This window comes from Macaca thibetana, chromosome 3, assembly GCF_024542745.1.
Source record: "Macaca thibetana thibetana isolate TM-01 chromosome 3, ASM2454274v1, whole genome shotgun sequence".
Lineage (NCBI taxonomy): Eukaryota > Metazoa > Chordata > Mammalia > Primates > Cercopithecidae > Macaca > Macaca thibetana.
Window position 1 is genome coordinate 139,650,487 of NC_065580.1, and position 14,361 is coordinate 139,664,847.

A 14,361-nucleotide genomic window follows, 5' to 3' on the forward strand; every position below is an offset into this window, starting at 1 on the left:
CAGGCAGGGCCTGGGGAACGGGTGCTAGGCACCCCAGGGACTCCTGCCCTGGGGTGAGCATAACAGGGGAGGCCACGGCTCTGGGGCAGAGCCTGCTCAGCTGGCACGGCAGGGACAGGTCCAAGGTGGGCTGTAGGTGCTTCATTCTGTTTGTGGGGCAGAAGAGACTCAGGCTAGGAAGCCAGCAAGTTCTTGCCTGGGCCCCTCCAGGATCGAGTAGCCTGCCTGGAAGGGCTGCTGTCTGTCTCTAACACAAGGCCAGTAATACCAGATTCAAAGTCACGTATTTTACTGTATTTTATTTATTCATTTATTTGAGACAGAGTTTTGCTCTTGTCACCCAGGCTGGGATGCAGTGGTGTGATCTCGGCTCACTGCAATCTCCACCTCCCAAGTTCAAGTGATTCTCCTGCCTCAGCCTCCTGAGTAGCTGGGATTACAGTGCCACCATGCCTGGCTAATTTTTGTATTTTTAGTAGAGTTTTTTAGTTTCACCATGTTGGGTAGGCTCGTCTCGAACTCCTGACCCCAAGTGATCTGCCTGCCTTGGCCTTCCAAAGTGCTGGGATTACAGGTGTGAGCCACTGCGCCCAGCCAATTTTTTGAGGGTCTTGCTCTGTTGCCCTTGAACCCTCTCTGCCTCCTGGGTTCAAGTGATCCTCCAACCTCAGTCTCCTGAGTAACTAGGACTACAGGCACGCACCACCACCACCCAATTCATTTTTTAATGTTTTTGTAGAGATGGGGGTCTCACTACATTGTCCAGGCTGGTCTTGAACTCCTGGCCTCAAAATGATCCTCTTGCCTTGGCCTCCCAAAGCACTGGGGTTACAGGTATGAGCCACCACCATGCTCGGCTCACAGTAACATCCAAATGTCCAGCTACTACTGTGTGACCTTCAGCGGGTCACTCTGCTTCTTGGTGCCTCAGTTTTCTCACCTCTAAAATGGGATCAGTAATACTATCTATCTCATCTGTTATTAGGAGAATTAAGTTAATCAATAGGGACAATGAGCTTACATTAGAGCCTGGCACCTAGAAGTGCCATCACTGTGTCTCCTCTGTTGTGTTTGGTCACTAGACAAGCACAGGAAGAGGCAAGGCTTGGGTGCTTGACACTCCCCGGTTCAAATCCAGGCTCCACCACTGCCTCGCTGTGTGGCTTTGGGCAAGTTACGTAACCTCTCTGAGCCTTGGTGGCCAGTTTTGGCAAACGGGGATAATAAAGCATGGTCTCTTGGGGTTGCTGTGAAGCTTACATGTGCTGTCGGGGAAGAGAGCACCTCCACTGTGGCCAGCACATAGTAGGTGTTCAGCAAAGCTCCATTCCTCCTCCCCGCCGCCCCACACCCCTGCAGTGAGGCTTGGACGTCAAGGAAGCACCTTGGCCCTAGAGGCAGAAGTCGAGACTCATAAATTCTTTTTTTTTTTTTTTGAGATAGAGTCTCACTCTGTCGCCCAGGCTGGAGTGCAGTGGCACAATCCCGGCTCACTGCAACCTCTGCCTCCGGGTTCAAGCAATTTTCCTGTCTCAGCCTTCAGAGTAGCTGGGACTGCAGGTGCACACCACCACACCCAGCTAATTTTTGTATTTTTAGTAGAGATGGAGTTTCACCATGTTGGTCAGGCTGGGAGACTCATAAATTCTTGTTTCCAAGAAAGTCGATTAGAGGCCGGCTGTCTAAGCCTATTTTGGGGAGGTTCAGAGAAAAGAAGGGACTTCCCAGGTCACACAGCGTGTTAACACGTGGCCCCAGGCCACACAGCACATGAATGAAAGGCCAGGGTCACACAGTGCATTAACCCAGGGCTGCAAGCGCTCAGGACTGTCAGTCCACCCTCTGGAGATGGCTCCCCTCCTCACCCCGCAGCAGGAGGTTATTTGAGTCATTTCTCAGTTACTCCCTGTTGCCTGAGCTCCAGCAGGGCCGCCCAGAGCCAAACCTCCCACCAACCCCAGCCACCCAGCGCCCTGGGCTTGCATCAGAGCCTCTGCCTGGGAGTGGCCATCTGCACAGCCCACACTTACGGACGGCCCCACCGTGCCTCGCTCTCCAGCCAGGCCCTGCAGAAAACCAAAGGCAGCCCGTGAGGCCTGCCTGTCCCGGCCAAGTCTCCAGTACCCTCTGGCCATCCCCATCCCCGCCCACTGAGCTCCGAGTCTGCAGAAGAGGAAGGGAGAGGAGGATGGCCTGGCAGGCAGGGGAAGGGCAGACTCAAAGGCCTCCAGTCCTGGAGCCACCTGGAGCGGGTATTTGACTAGCAACCCCAGCTGAGCCCTCAGTCTTCTCGCCTGCAAAATGGGCCAATGCCACGTACGGCTGTCAGGCAAAGATGGGGAGCAGGTGGCCCAGTGTGTGGAGAGAACCAGTAATACTAACAGCAATGGCCAGGGTCCCCCGTGTGCTGACGTCAGCCTAGACGGCTCCCGGGAGCCCCAGGCCCATGAACAGCTGTCCCCTGACATCTCCACCCAGCTGACCATGAGGTGCCCACTTCCCCCGTCTCCTAAGGGAACTCCTGGTGGCCCCCACCCCCAAGCCTCCCCTTCTCAGGAACTGCCTCCCTGGTCCTCCCAGCTCCTCCGGGCACACACCAGGGAGTGAACCCAGAGCCTTCCCTGCCCTTCTCACAGACTCATTCCATCAGCCAGACATGCCGAGTCTACTTTCTATTTTTACGTATTTAATTAATTTTTTTTTTGAGTCAGTGTCTTGCTCTGTCACCCAGGCTGCAGGGCAGTGGTGCCAGCAGAGCTCACTGCAGCCTCCAGCTCCTGGGCTCAAGCCATCCTCCCATCTCAGCCTCCCAAGCAGCTGGGACTACAGGTGCACGCCAGCACACCAGGCTAATTTTTTGATTTTTGGTAGAGATGGGGTCTTGCTATGTTGCCCAGGCTGATCTTAAACTCCTGGGTTCAAGCGATCCTCCCACCTTGGCCTCCCAAAGTGCTGAGATTACAGGCATGAGCCACCACACCTGGCCCCTCAGAGGCGTTTTTTAAAGATGTAAATAAGATCATGGAATCACCCTCCCTGAAACTCAGTAATTCCATCCACTGTAACAAAAGCCCACACTTGGGTCCCGTAGGTAAGGCCCTGCCCACTGCGCCTCATCCCACACCACACACTCCTTTGCTCACTGCCTGCCAGGCTTTTCCCTGCCTCAGGGCCTTTGCACCTGCTCTTCCTGACTTCTGACACAGCTGCAGAGGCAGGGCGAGCCTGGGGTTTGGGGCTGAGTCAGGCTTGGGGTGCCGCCTCCCCATGGGCAATTCTCGGGGCAGAGTGAGGGGCTGAGGCAGAGATTCTGTGACCTGGCCCAACTCTGCCTACACTGTCTGTGCAACCTCAGGCAGCAGCTGGTCTCTCTGGGACTCAGTTAGCTCATCTGTGAAATGGGGGTGGTGCTAATACCTCCCTGACATGACGGGAGGAGGATATAGTCAGCAAAAAGTCACTGCTGCTAATAAAATTAAAATCTTGGCCAGGTGCAGTGGCTCATGCCTGTAATCTCAGCACTTTGGGAGGCTGAGGAGGGTGGATTACTTGAGGTTGGGAGTTTGAGACCAGCCTAAGCAACATGGTGAAACCCCGTCTCTACTAAAACTACAAAAATTAGCCGGGCATGGTGGCGGGCGCCTGTAGTCCCAGCTACTCGGGAGGCTGAGGCAGGAGAATCGCTTGAATCCAGGAGGTGGAGGTTGCATGAGCCGAGATGGCGCCACTGCACTCCAGCCTGGATGACAGAGAGAGACTCCGTCTCAAAAATAAATTAAAAAATAAATAAAACAAAATAAAGTAAAATCTCACCGGCCAGGTCAACTGGCTCCTTCCTGAGTGACTCCTGCTGCTGGTAAGAAGGTGCTTCCTCTCCCCTCGGGAGACAAGGCCACCCCTCCCCCACCGCCTCCCACACCATCCCTAAAATGGCCAAGTCCTTACCTGGGATCCAGGTGTTCCTGGGGGTCCTGGGGGACCTTGAGGCCCAGGGGGACCTGTGGACAGAGTCACAGATGGTCACCTGGGGCCAGAGAGGGGCATCCCCAGCTTCCCGCCCCAGCACCTCTTCTGGATCTGTCTCCATGGGAAGCAAAGGAGGGTTTGGGAATGAATGGGGCAGGGGAGGAGGGAGGAACAGCCCCTGTCAACTAGGTCTCCATCCTCAGAGCTCAGGGCCCTCTCCACTGGCTGCTCACGGCTCCCACACCTCCTCCTCCCAGGGCCTCGTCCACGAGGCAGCCCCAGTCCCGAGACCTGGCAGGCGAGGGAGGAAGTCCATCCAGACCGGTCCCGTGCCCCAGCCAGTTGGTCCCCTGGTACGTCTCTCAGGTCTGTCCCCGCTCGGGACCTGGGACCCATCCCTCTTGCCAGGGTTACTATAGCAACCTCCTGACCATCCACCCTCCCTATGCACCCCAGAGCACGCTTTCAAAAATCCAAGCCCAGTTAGGTCTCTTTCAGGGCTCCGAAGTCCTCAGCCTGGCCCCTTCCCACCCTCCCGGCCCCAGCCAGACACCCTCCTGGCGTCTCTGCTAAAGTTGTCCTTCCTCCTGGAGCCTCCCTATCCCTCCACTCTCCCAGCAAACCCTTTCCTATTGGTTTTCTTACTAGTCTGACACGAAGCATCACCTCTTCCAGGAAGCCTTCCCAGCTTTCCACTGCTCCCCTAGGCAAATCCCTTATGTAAACCAGCCGCTGCCCATGGCCACTGAGGTTTTCACATCTGTCTCCCCCATGGGCCGTGGAGTACCCAGAGGGCCAGGCTGGGTCTCGTGTGTGTGCCCAGCTCAGGGAGGGAGATTCACGACTAATCTCCAGCCTGCTAGGAAGAGTGAGGCCTTGGTCTCTCATGACCCCACACGGGTCCTTGCCTCCTGTGGTGCAGGGAGCCCCTTGTTGGGCTGTCCAGCATGGCCTGGCTCCCAGGTTTGGAGAGGGCATGTGAGGACAGGCACTCCAGGGGACAAATATCAGGAGTCTGTCCAGTTCTCCTGAGACCTGGCATGTCACCTGAAGGCTCCCAGGTACCCTCTGGGTTCACTCCCTCTCCTCCCTAGAGCATCTGCTGAAATGTCACATTTTGACGGGGCCTCCCTGCCACGCCCCAGCTTCTCCCTTGTAGCTCCCTCAGATCCTGTTAAAGTCACAATTTATGATGACATTTCTGTCCTCCACCAGAATGAGAGTTTCACGATGTTTGTTTTGATTATTCAGGAGTCCCGGGAACCTAGCTCACTGTCCAGCACATGTAGTAGCAGATGCTCAACGAATGTTTGTAAGATGCACAGAGGAATGAATGAATGAATGCATGCATGCATGCATGAATGAATGAATAAATGAATGAATGAATGAATGAACGAACGAATAAACGAATGAATGAATAAATGAACGAATGAATGAATGAAGGAATGAATGAACGAATGAATAAACGAACGAATGAATGAACAAATGAATGTATGAATGAATGAACGAATGAATGAATGACTCCCTTCCCAGGCAGGGAGTGGCAGGGGAGTCAGCCCTGCACTCCTCCCACAGTGAGGAATGTGGATGATGGAAGGTCAGGCCAGGACTGAAGGCCAGGTCCTGGCCCATTTGAGCCCCAGGGCCCTTGGTTTCTGCCTCAAAAGTAGGGACTTCCTGCCACCTCTGTCCTGACCTCATCCCCCACTGGTGTGTGTCCCTCTCTGGCCCATGCAAGGGCAGCCTCATGCAAGCATCTTATTCCAGCAGAATCATGTGGGTTTCTTGCATCCAGTCCCCCAGGGGCACTGCCACCAGGCAACGAGGGGCTTCACTTCCTGCCACACAGCGGGTGGGACAGACCCAGTCCCCAGCACTGTCCAGAAGACATGGACTCCAAGCCAGCCTTCAGCTCCCCTCGAGGCTCCATGGCTCAGGCCCAGCCCTGGGGGCATGGAGTCTTCAATGCAGGCCAGTCCACCATTCACTTACCTGGTGGACCAGGGGGGCCCTGGGGTCCTGGGATGCCCGCCAGCACTGTGTCCACGATGGCAGAGGCCAGCCTTGAGTCTCCATCTGTGGGAAGAGCGGAGCAGCCAGGGGTCTGGCGGGGCAGACCTGGCAGTGCTGGGAGGCTGGTCCTGGGCACTGAGCCCTGAGCCAGGCCACACGGAGCCCAGGGGGGCTCCTCCCATCACCCTGGGCCCCGCTGCAGACACTGTTGCCCCCACTGCTCAGAGGAGCACGGAGACACCCAGACAAAGAGCAGGGAAAGCCAGGTCGGTCAGCTTCATATAAAACACAAGTACCTTCTAGAACAATATCCAGGCTCTGCAGACTCTGGGTCTGCCCTGTTCACTTCTCCAATGTGCCAGGCTGGCACCTTCTTCCAGGCTCCACTTCACAGGCCCATCCTGCTGCACCCAACTGGTTCACTCCTCCAGGAAGCCCTCCATGCCCACCCCTCTGAGCTGTGCCTGAGGTGTCTGATTCCATCACAGCGACCACACTGCCTGGGACAGGGGTGGGGTCTAACAACCCATCACCCATAACCCTCCATGATGAGCCCCCTGCCTGATTCACCTTGGCCATCCCGAACCAGACCCAGGGCCCCAGGGCAATGCCATCACCTTCCTCATAAAACCTTTCCCCAGGCTGGGCACAGTGGTTCACACCTGCAATGCCAGCACTTTAGGAGGCCAAGGAGGGAGGATCACTTGAGGCCAGGAGTTCAAGACCAGCCTGGCCAACATAGTGAGACTGCATCTCCAGACCAGCCTGGGCAACATAGTGAGGCCCCATCTCCACTCAAAAAAAAAAAAAAAAAATTAGTTAGATGTGGTGGTGCATGCCTGTGGTTCTGGCTACTCAGGAGGCTGAGGTGGGAGGATCCCTTGAGCCCGGGAGTGAGAAGCTACAGTGAGCTATGATGGCACCACTGCATTCCAGCCTGGGCAACAGAGCGAGACCCTATGTCAAAAAAAATTAAAATTAAAATCTTAGTTGCTGGGACACTTAACCAGAAATGATATTCCTCTCAGGGCTCACGGACTCCTATGCCTGGCCTCCCACTGCCTCATGGTCCCTTGGGCCCAGAGTCCTGGTCCTGTCCACTCTCTGCACCTCCCTGTCCCCACCTCCCAAGGTACAAGTGGGCATTTCTGTGTGTTCAGAAGCTGTCTTGGACTGGCCTGTGCCCCCGAGGGCCAGAGTTTGTTTTGCACACTGCTGTATCCCCAGTGGCTAAAACCATGTGCCCTGCACATAGTAGGTGCTCATTAAACACCTGCTGAACGACCTGCAGTGAGGACGGTTGAGGAAGAAGTGCAACAAGGCATAACCTCGTTGGGGTGGGGTAGCCAGGTAGGGAATCTGGGCCAAGTCAGCCAGCAGAGTGACCTTTGGGGCTCGGGACCCCAAAGGCAGGGAGCTGAGCACTGAGGCAGAGACAGGCCACTTTGGGGCCAAGAGCAGGGCTGGGAGCCAGCACTGGGTTCCCCTGGGGATGCTCAGCGCGGGGGCCAAGCCTTGCTCTCAAGCTGTTCCCTGCCATTGTCTCTGGCAGGCCCTGAACACTGCATGGAGGGCTTCCTGGAGAAGGCGTGCAGGAGTGAGCCAGTTGGGTGCAGCAGGATGGGCATGTGGAGGGGTCCACTTCCCAGGATCCTTTAAGGAAGGCCGATCCCTGCCAGAACACAGCATAGCTCAGCCCTCCCCCAGCCCCCAAGCGCGTCACTCACTGTCTTTGTCTGTAGGTGGCTGCAGGGAGTAGAGGGCGCCCTGGGGACTGTTTGGTGAGGGGCCTGGGCTGCCTGCTGGGCCGGGTGGTCCTGGGGGGCCGGGGCGCCCCATCTCTCCAGGAAGCCCCTGGGGCCCTGGAGGCCCCAGGAGCCCTGCAATGAGGAAAAGAACAGTCACTGTGGTGGCTGGAGCCTGGTGGGTGGCTGCGACATTACAAATGGGGAAACTGAGGCCCTGAAAGAAACAAGGTTGGTCAGGGACACACAGCCAGTCAGTGGTGGCCTCCAATCCACAGTCTTCCTTGGGGGTGTCCTGGGGTGTAATTGAAATGGGCTCCCCTTCCCAGCCCAGTCCAGAGGGGATACTTAGGAGCAGCTGGGGAGGGTGAGCGGGGCAGGGACAGTGAAATCAACAAAGGCTGTGGCCAGAGGCCCATTGGTCCCTCCCAGGGACCTCAGCCCTGTGGCAGGGACACCAAGTGTAAGCCATCATCCTGGGCTGGCCCTGTACCTGCTGAACCAGGAGTCCTTCCCCCGCAGGACCCAGGAGGAGTCGAGAGGGTGGTCTCTGGAGGTGTTTAAATGGCTGAGAACAGCTCCTGGCCCCTGACAGCCTCGACACTCATGCCTGTACCCGAAGCCCCCTGAAGATCCTGTTTTGGCCAGGCGGCGTGGCTCACCCCTGTAATCCCAGCACTTTGGGAGGCTGAGGCAGGCAGGTTACCTGTGGTCAGGAGTTCAAGACCAGCCTGTGGTGAAACCCTTCTCTACTAAAAATACAAAAATTAGCTGTGGTGGGCACCTGTAATCCTAGTTACTCAGTAGGTTGAGGCAGGAGAAATTGCTTGAACCTGGGAGGTGAAGGTGGCAGTGATCCAAGATCGAGCCACTGCGCTCCAGTCTGGGCAACATAGCACAAGACTCTGTCTCAAAAAAAAAAAAAAAAAAAAAAAAAAAAAAAGTGCCAAGTGCAGTGGTGGCTCACACCTGTAATCCCAGCACTTTGGGAGGCCAAGGCGGGTGGATCACCTGAGGTCAGGAGTTCGAGACCAGCCTGACCAACATGGTGAAATCCCGTCTCTACTGAAAATACGAAACTAGCTGGGCGTGGTGGCGGGCGCCTGTAGTCCCAGCTACTCAGGAGGCTGAGGCAGGAGAATTGCTTGAACCCGGGAGGCGGAGGTGGCAATGAGCAAAGATGGCATCACTGCACTCCAGCCTGGACGACAGAGTGAGACTCCCTCTCAAAAAATAAAGAAAAAAAGACCCTGTTTTTCTTGTACTCAGCAAGATCAGGGCTGTGGGTGCATGGGACACCTCGCCTGTTCCGGTAGGGGAGAGAGCCCAGCCCCTTCCGCAGGTTGACAACATCATATATGTGGGGGGTTTTCATACCAGGGGGCCCTGCTGGGCCCTTCTCTCCTGTCTGGCCTCGGTCACCTTTGGACCCAGGGGGGCCTGCAGGCCCTGGTGGTCCTGTCTGCCCTGGGGGCCCTGGGGAGAGAAGGAGACACAGCATCAGAACACAGTGGACCCCCAGCCTCCAGCGGCTCCAGGCTTGGCTCCCTGGGCCATTGGCCCACCTTCCCCCAGGAGCCCCGCCTGCCTGGAACTCCCCAAACAGGCAAAGTCACTGACATCACCTTGGAGTTGTTGTTTATTATAATTTACAAACTAGTTTTGCACTTAGGAACATCTATGATTCCAAGAACTGCTTTCGTTCCCATTTTCAATGCGGGGAAACTGAGGCTCAGGAAGGTTGTCGCTTCCCCAAGGTCACACAGCCAGGCCGCAGCTGAAGTTGCTTAGCTCCAGGTCCCTCTCTTACACCCTACTGTCTCCCTGCTTAGGGTCAAGAACCGGGCTTGTGGCAAAGTGTTCCCCAATACGCGGCCTCCGAGGAGGCCCCAGGAGGTCCTGAAGGACGGATCTTCCCAGCTACAGGTCTCCAAGCCCCAAGGGTGGACAAGGAGATGGAGAGGTAAGGCCTGCTGTGTGGCCAGGGGACAGTCCTTTCTCCCTCTGGCCCAGAGAGGTTGCTCAAAAGTGTGTGCTCAGCACTTTGGGAGGCTGAGGCAGGAAGATCACTTGAGCCCAAGGAGTTTGAGACCAGCCTGGGCCACTTAGTGAGACCCCATCTCTACAAAAGATGCAAAAGTTAGCAGGGTGTAGTGGTGCATGCCTGTGGCCCCAGCTACTGGCGAGGGTGAGGTGGGAGGATGGCTTGAGCCCAGGACATCTGAGCTGCAGTGAGCTATGATCACACCACTGCACTCCAGAGTGGCGTACAGAGCTAGACCGTGTCTCAGACAAAAAAAAAAAAAAAAAAGTTTTCTGATCTGATGAAGGGACCTGCGCGGAGTCTTAGGGCCCTTTGCACTCCGCTGCATGGGACTGTGGTATGGTGGGGAGGGCCTGGCTGAGGGCTGCTGGCCTCCGAAGAGCCCCACCTGCTCTCTGGGATCCAGGTTGGCTGCAGATGTCACCATGGGTAGGGTGTGTGCGCCACCTGGTGGCCATTCTTGAAACTGCATTTCCCTGGTTGGGAAGGTCTCGCCAGGCATCCCCTTTTGAGGGGCCTGGGTCCCCGGTGGGATGGGAAGCCCCCTCATCCTCCATCCCCGAAGAAAGATTTGAAGAATGTGGGCATGGGATAACGCTCTGGGTGTGAGACTTTAGGGACAGCAGCTCCAGGGGTGGGCCAGCGGACCAGAGCGAGAGGTTCCCCTTCCCATAGCAGACCTGAGCTCGGCCCTCCTCCCACAGCCTTCAGTCCCTTTCAAAGAGTGCCTTCAATCCCCTTCCCCAGCCTTGGGACTGGCCACTGGAGGCCACCTCTGTCATGCATCTCTCCTCCCTGCTCTGCCCCTGCTCCCCAACCCGGCATCAGAATGGACACACAGAACAGAGGGGAGGGGACAGCGCCCACTCCAAAGGGCTCGAAGGGCAGAGAATCACGGAGGCAAAATGCCCCTGGCTTGCTGGGTGACCCCAGGGGTGTCACTTAACTTCTCTGAGTCTCAGGTGTCTCCCCTGTAACCTCAAAGCTTCCAAGCTTTGTGTGAAGATTAAGAATGGTATCTGTAGGCTGGGCGCGCTAGCTCACACCGGTAATCCCAGCACTTTGGAGGCTGAGGCGGGTGGATCACTTGAGGTCAGGAGTTCAAGGCCAGCTGGCCAACATGGTGAAACCCTGTCTCTACTAAAAAATACAGAAATCAGGCTGGCTGTGCTGGCTCACACCTGTAATCTCAGCACTTTGGGAGGCCAAGGCGGGCAGATCATTTGAGGTCAGGAGTTCGAGACCAGCCTGGCCAACATGGAAAAACCCATCTCTACTAAAAATGCAAAAATTAGCCGGGCTTGGTGGTGCGTGCCTGTAATCCCAGTTATTCGGGAGGCTGAGGCAGGGGAATCATTTGAGCCCAGGAGGCAGAGGTTGCGGTGAGCCGACATCATGACACGGCACTCCAGCCTGGGTGATAGAGAGAGACTCCATTTCAAAAAAAAAAAAAATTATATCTGCATTTGAAATATTTTCATATCTGATATGAAAATATTTAATAATTGGCACAGTGCAGATCCTGATCACTCATGGTAAACCCCAGCCTTCAACTCCTGGATTCAGCCTTACAGAGCCACTGCACCTGGCCAGATCGTCTACTTTTTAAGAAAAATTAGAAATCCTGGCTTTTAGGTAAAATCCCCCAGTTTTCAACTGTTAGCTTAATTTTTCAAAATGCCAGGTGGCATGTCTGATCCAGGGAGCCTAGTGTGTGGCCTCTCCAGGGAGACCCTGGGATGCCATGCCTAAGGCTCCTTCGGCTGCCCCAGCCTGTCCTCTCTGCAGCCCTCACTCACCGGCTGGGCCCGTGGGCCTTCTCTGTCGTGGCCCCGGGTGAGCGAGAGGGATGGCGTCGGGGAAGAAGTCCTCGTTCCAGGGGGGAGGGGTGATCTGGGGAGCCGGCAGGTCGTTGTCGGGGCTCGCGGGCCGTTCTGCTGCTTCTAGCAGGAGGACCTGGGCCAAAGGAGACAGAGAATCAGGTCCCAGTCAGACCAGGGCAGGGACACGTGTGTGCACCCCATGAGACCTGCAGCTGTCCACACTGCGTGTGCCCCGTCACGCTTCTTAGTGGGAGCACCTCACCCATAGCCGGGGTTCCCTCCATCCCAGCCCTCTCCTCCTTCTCACATTAAGAAAGTCTTCCTGGACCCTCAGGTTCAAGCAGTGCCTTTCGGACACCGTCAAAGTCCCTGTGCTGGCCGGAAGCGGTGGCTCATGCCTGAAATCCCAGCACTTTGAGAGGCTGAGGCTAGAGGATCACTTGAGGCCAGGAGTTTGAGAACAGCCTGGACAACATAGTGAGACCGCCATCTCTGCAAAAAATTAAAAAAATTAGCTGGGCGAGGTGGCACATGCCTGCAGTCCCAGTTACTCAGGAGGTTGAGCCCAGGAGTTCCAGGCTACAGTGAGTTACGATTGTGCCACTGCGCTCTAGCCTGGGCAACACATCGAGACCCCATCTACAAAAAAAGAGAGAGAGAGAAAACACATACACACACACAGAGACAGAGAGAAAAGGAAGGGAAGAAAGGGAGGGAGGAGAGAGGAAGGGTGAGTATTAATACGCCCCTTGTGGCACATGACCTGTAGAAGGTTTTCCAGAAAAACGAGAGTGGCCACGATTGCTTGGGACCAGCCTGCAGTGCGGCCCCATCTCTCTCCGCTTGAGGGAGGCAGGAGTCAAAGGTGGCTGAGACCCAGAGCCTGGGACCAGGAGACTTTCTCCTTCCTTTAAAGACCTGAGAGACAGGACTCAGAAGCCCCATGAGTCCCTGCTGCTCCCAAAGAGGCCGGCAGGAGGCTCAGGGTGGGTGGAGATCCCTGCTGGGAACCTGGGTGGGTCCTGGGGCCCAGGGGCGTGAGGGACCCGCTGGGCTGAGCTGAGGGTCCATGGTGCACAGGCAGACGGTCTCCCTGAGTCGCCCCCTCACCAGTTCTGCAGTGCCCCTGGGCCTGGGGGACAGTCCTGGGATCCCTGGGGACAAAGTGGCCTGCTCTGGGCTCCTCCCCAGCAGGTGCATCTCCAGGGTGCACTCAGCGGCTGCTCAGGGCTCTGACCCTGCACCCAGGGTTCTGGCTGGGCCCCCTGGGCTCAGGCCCTGCTGTGGGCTGCGGAACGGGCTCTCCCTCCACCCCACTAAGGGACACAGCCCTCTGATGGCCTGGATGTCTGGCCCAGGGCCCCCTGACCCCCAGGGCCAATTCTTTCAGCCATTCCCCTCTCTGGTCCTTAGAAGGGTCCGTGAAACTGGGAGAGTCAGTGTGGAGATATCACAAATGAGATGGAAACAGAGGCTCAGAGCCTGCAAGTGACTTGCCCGAAATCACCCAGCAAATGGGCGGTGAGGCCGGGGTCCCAAGCAGTACCTCATCCACCAAACCACAGTTCATCCTCCCAACAGCTCTGCCTCGACCCTGGCCGAACTTGGTGGAGTCACAGAGAGCTGGGGCGGCTGGCTCAGATCACACAGCAGTGAAGGGTGGACCCCAGTCTCCTGAATCTCCAGAAGGAGGATAGGGTTCCGATTCCTGCCCTAGCCGCTGGCATCCCTGGAGAAGTTGATGGGCCAGAACCAAGGTTAGGGGCTCTGGGGAGGAGCAAGGAGACGGTGGCTGTCAGGTCACGTTATGGAAGGGGCCTGGGACGACCAGCGCAGGGGATTTGGAGACGCGTCAGGCCCTGGTGCTCCCGGGGCTGGGGGCAGGAGGTGGGGGGAAGGCTGGGGTGTGTCTCCGTTTCAGGCCTGGCTGCTGGGAATAGTAGAAATGCCCCCAGTCGAACAAGGACATGGGAGAGGGGCAGGCTTGGGAGTGAAAGTGGTAAGTTGGGGTGGGGTGGCTTGCAGTATCCCAGGGGGACCTCAGATAGTCATAGTTAACAGGGGGCGGTCCCAAGGACCGGGAGGTGGAGGTAAGGGACCATGAGAGGAGGCAGGGATGGTGGGGGGAGGCTAGGGCGGAGCCTGGAGAGATCTGGGGAGGGATCCCGCCTTGCGCTCCTGCAGGCATCCCCTAGCGTTCCCCATTCTGGGCAAAGCTCTGGCTTCCCCTGAAGTGACCCGCCAGCCAGTACAAAAGGCCTAGCTCTCTCCTTCATGAGGCACCTCCCACCGGGACACCCCTGCCCACAGAGCCTGCAGACCTGGACAGAGGGGCCCTGGTTGGAATCTGCCCTGGCCAGTGTCTCAGCCCTCCTGGCCTGGCTGTGGCTGACCCGGAGAAATTGATCCTATTACTGCCCAGGCATGAGCTCACCTGGGCGGGCAGCTGTGGGCGTGGGGACCCAGCCCAAGAAAACCAGGCCACGGCCTTCGGGGGCAGTGGCCCTGATGATGTCATTGCGGCCTGGCAGACTGGCCGGGGCACTGCCCTCTCCACACCAGAGACTGCTGGGACTCTGAGGCTTCCGTGACTCTTGTGTACTGTTTGCGGTCCATGAGGTCAGAGAGTAAAGCCCGGGGCAGGAGAGGGGAGGGCAGGCAGGAATCTTCCCCGGTGCCCTGCTGGCCTTCTGCCCGCCAGCCTGTCCCAGGAACAGAGGGTGGCAGAAATCCTGGACCAGCTCCTAGGTCGGCACCAGTGGGAGAGCAA

The 14,361-nt window shown here is 57.0% G+C and overlaps 4 protein-coding genes across 13 annotated transcripts in view; 2 read left to right on the top strand and 2 right to left on the bottom strand.

Moving 5' to 3' along the window:
* The window catches only part of IFT22 (intraflagellar transport 22), a 984,170-nt gene that overhangs the window by 740,270 nt on the left and 229,539 nt on the right, over positions 1-14,361 (top strand). The window lies entirely within an intron of this gene.
* CUX1 (cut like homeobox 1) overlaps positions 1-14,361 on the bottom strand; it is a 1,083,765-nt gene that overhangs the window by 714,177 nt on the left and 355,227 nt on the right.
* FIS1 (fission, mitochondrial 1) overlaps positions 1-14,361 on the top strand; it is a 386,064-nt gene that overhangs the window by 63,240 nt on the left and 308,463 nt on the right. The gene's annotated exons all lie outside the window — the stretch shown is intronic.
* COL26A1 (collagen type XXVI alpha 1 chain) overlaps positions 1-14,361 on the bottom strand; it is a 203,275-nt gene that overhangs the window by 5,860 nt on the left and 183,054 nt on the right. For both annotated transcript variants that reach the window (XM_050783734.1, XM_050783735.1), the window contains exons 5-10: positions 11,568-11,724; positions 9,102-9,200; positions 7,707-7,859; positions 5,959-6,042; positions 3,946-3,998; positions 2,031-2,066 (exon numbers count right to left, since the gene is read on the bottom strand). In XM_050783734.1, coding sequence (XP_050639691.1) covers positions 2,031-2,066; positions 3,946-3,998; positions 5,959-6,042; positions 7,707-7,859; positions 9,102-9,200; positions 11,568-11,724 — 582 coding nt within the window. The remainder of the gene's footprint in view (positions 1-2,030; positions 2,067-3,945; positions 3,999-5,958; positions 6,043-7,706; positions 7,860-9,101; positions 9,201-11,567; positions 11,725-14,361) is intronic.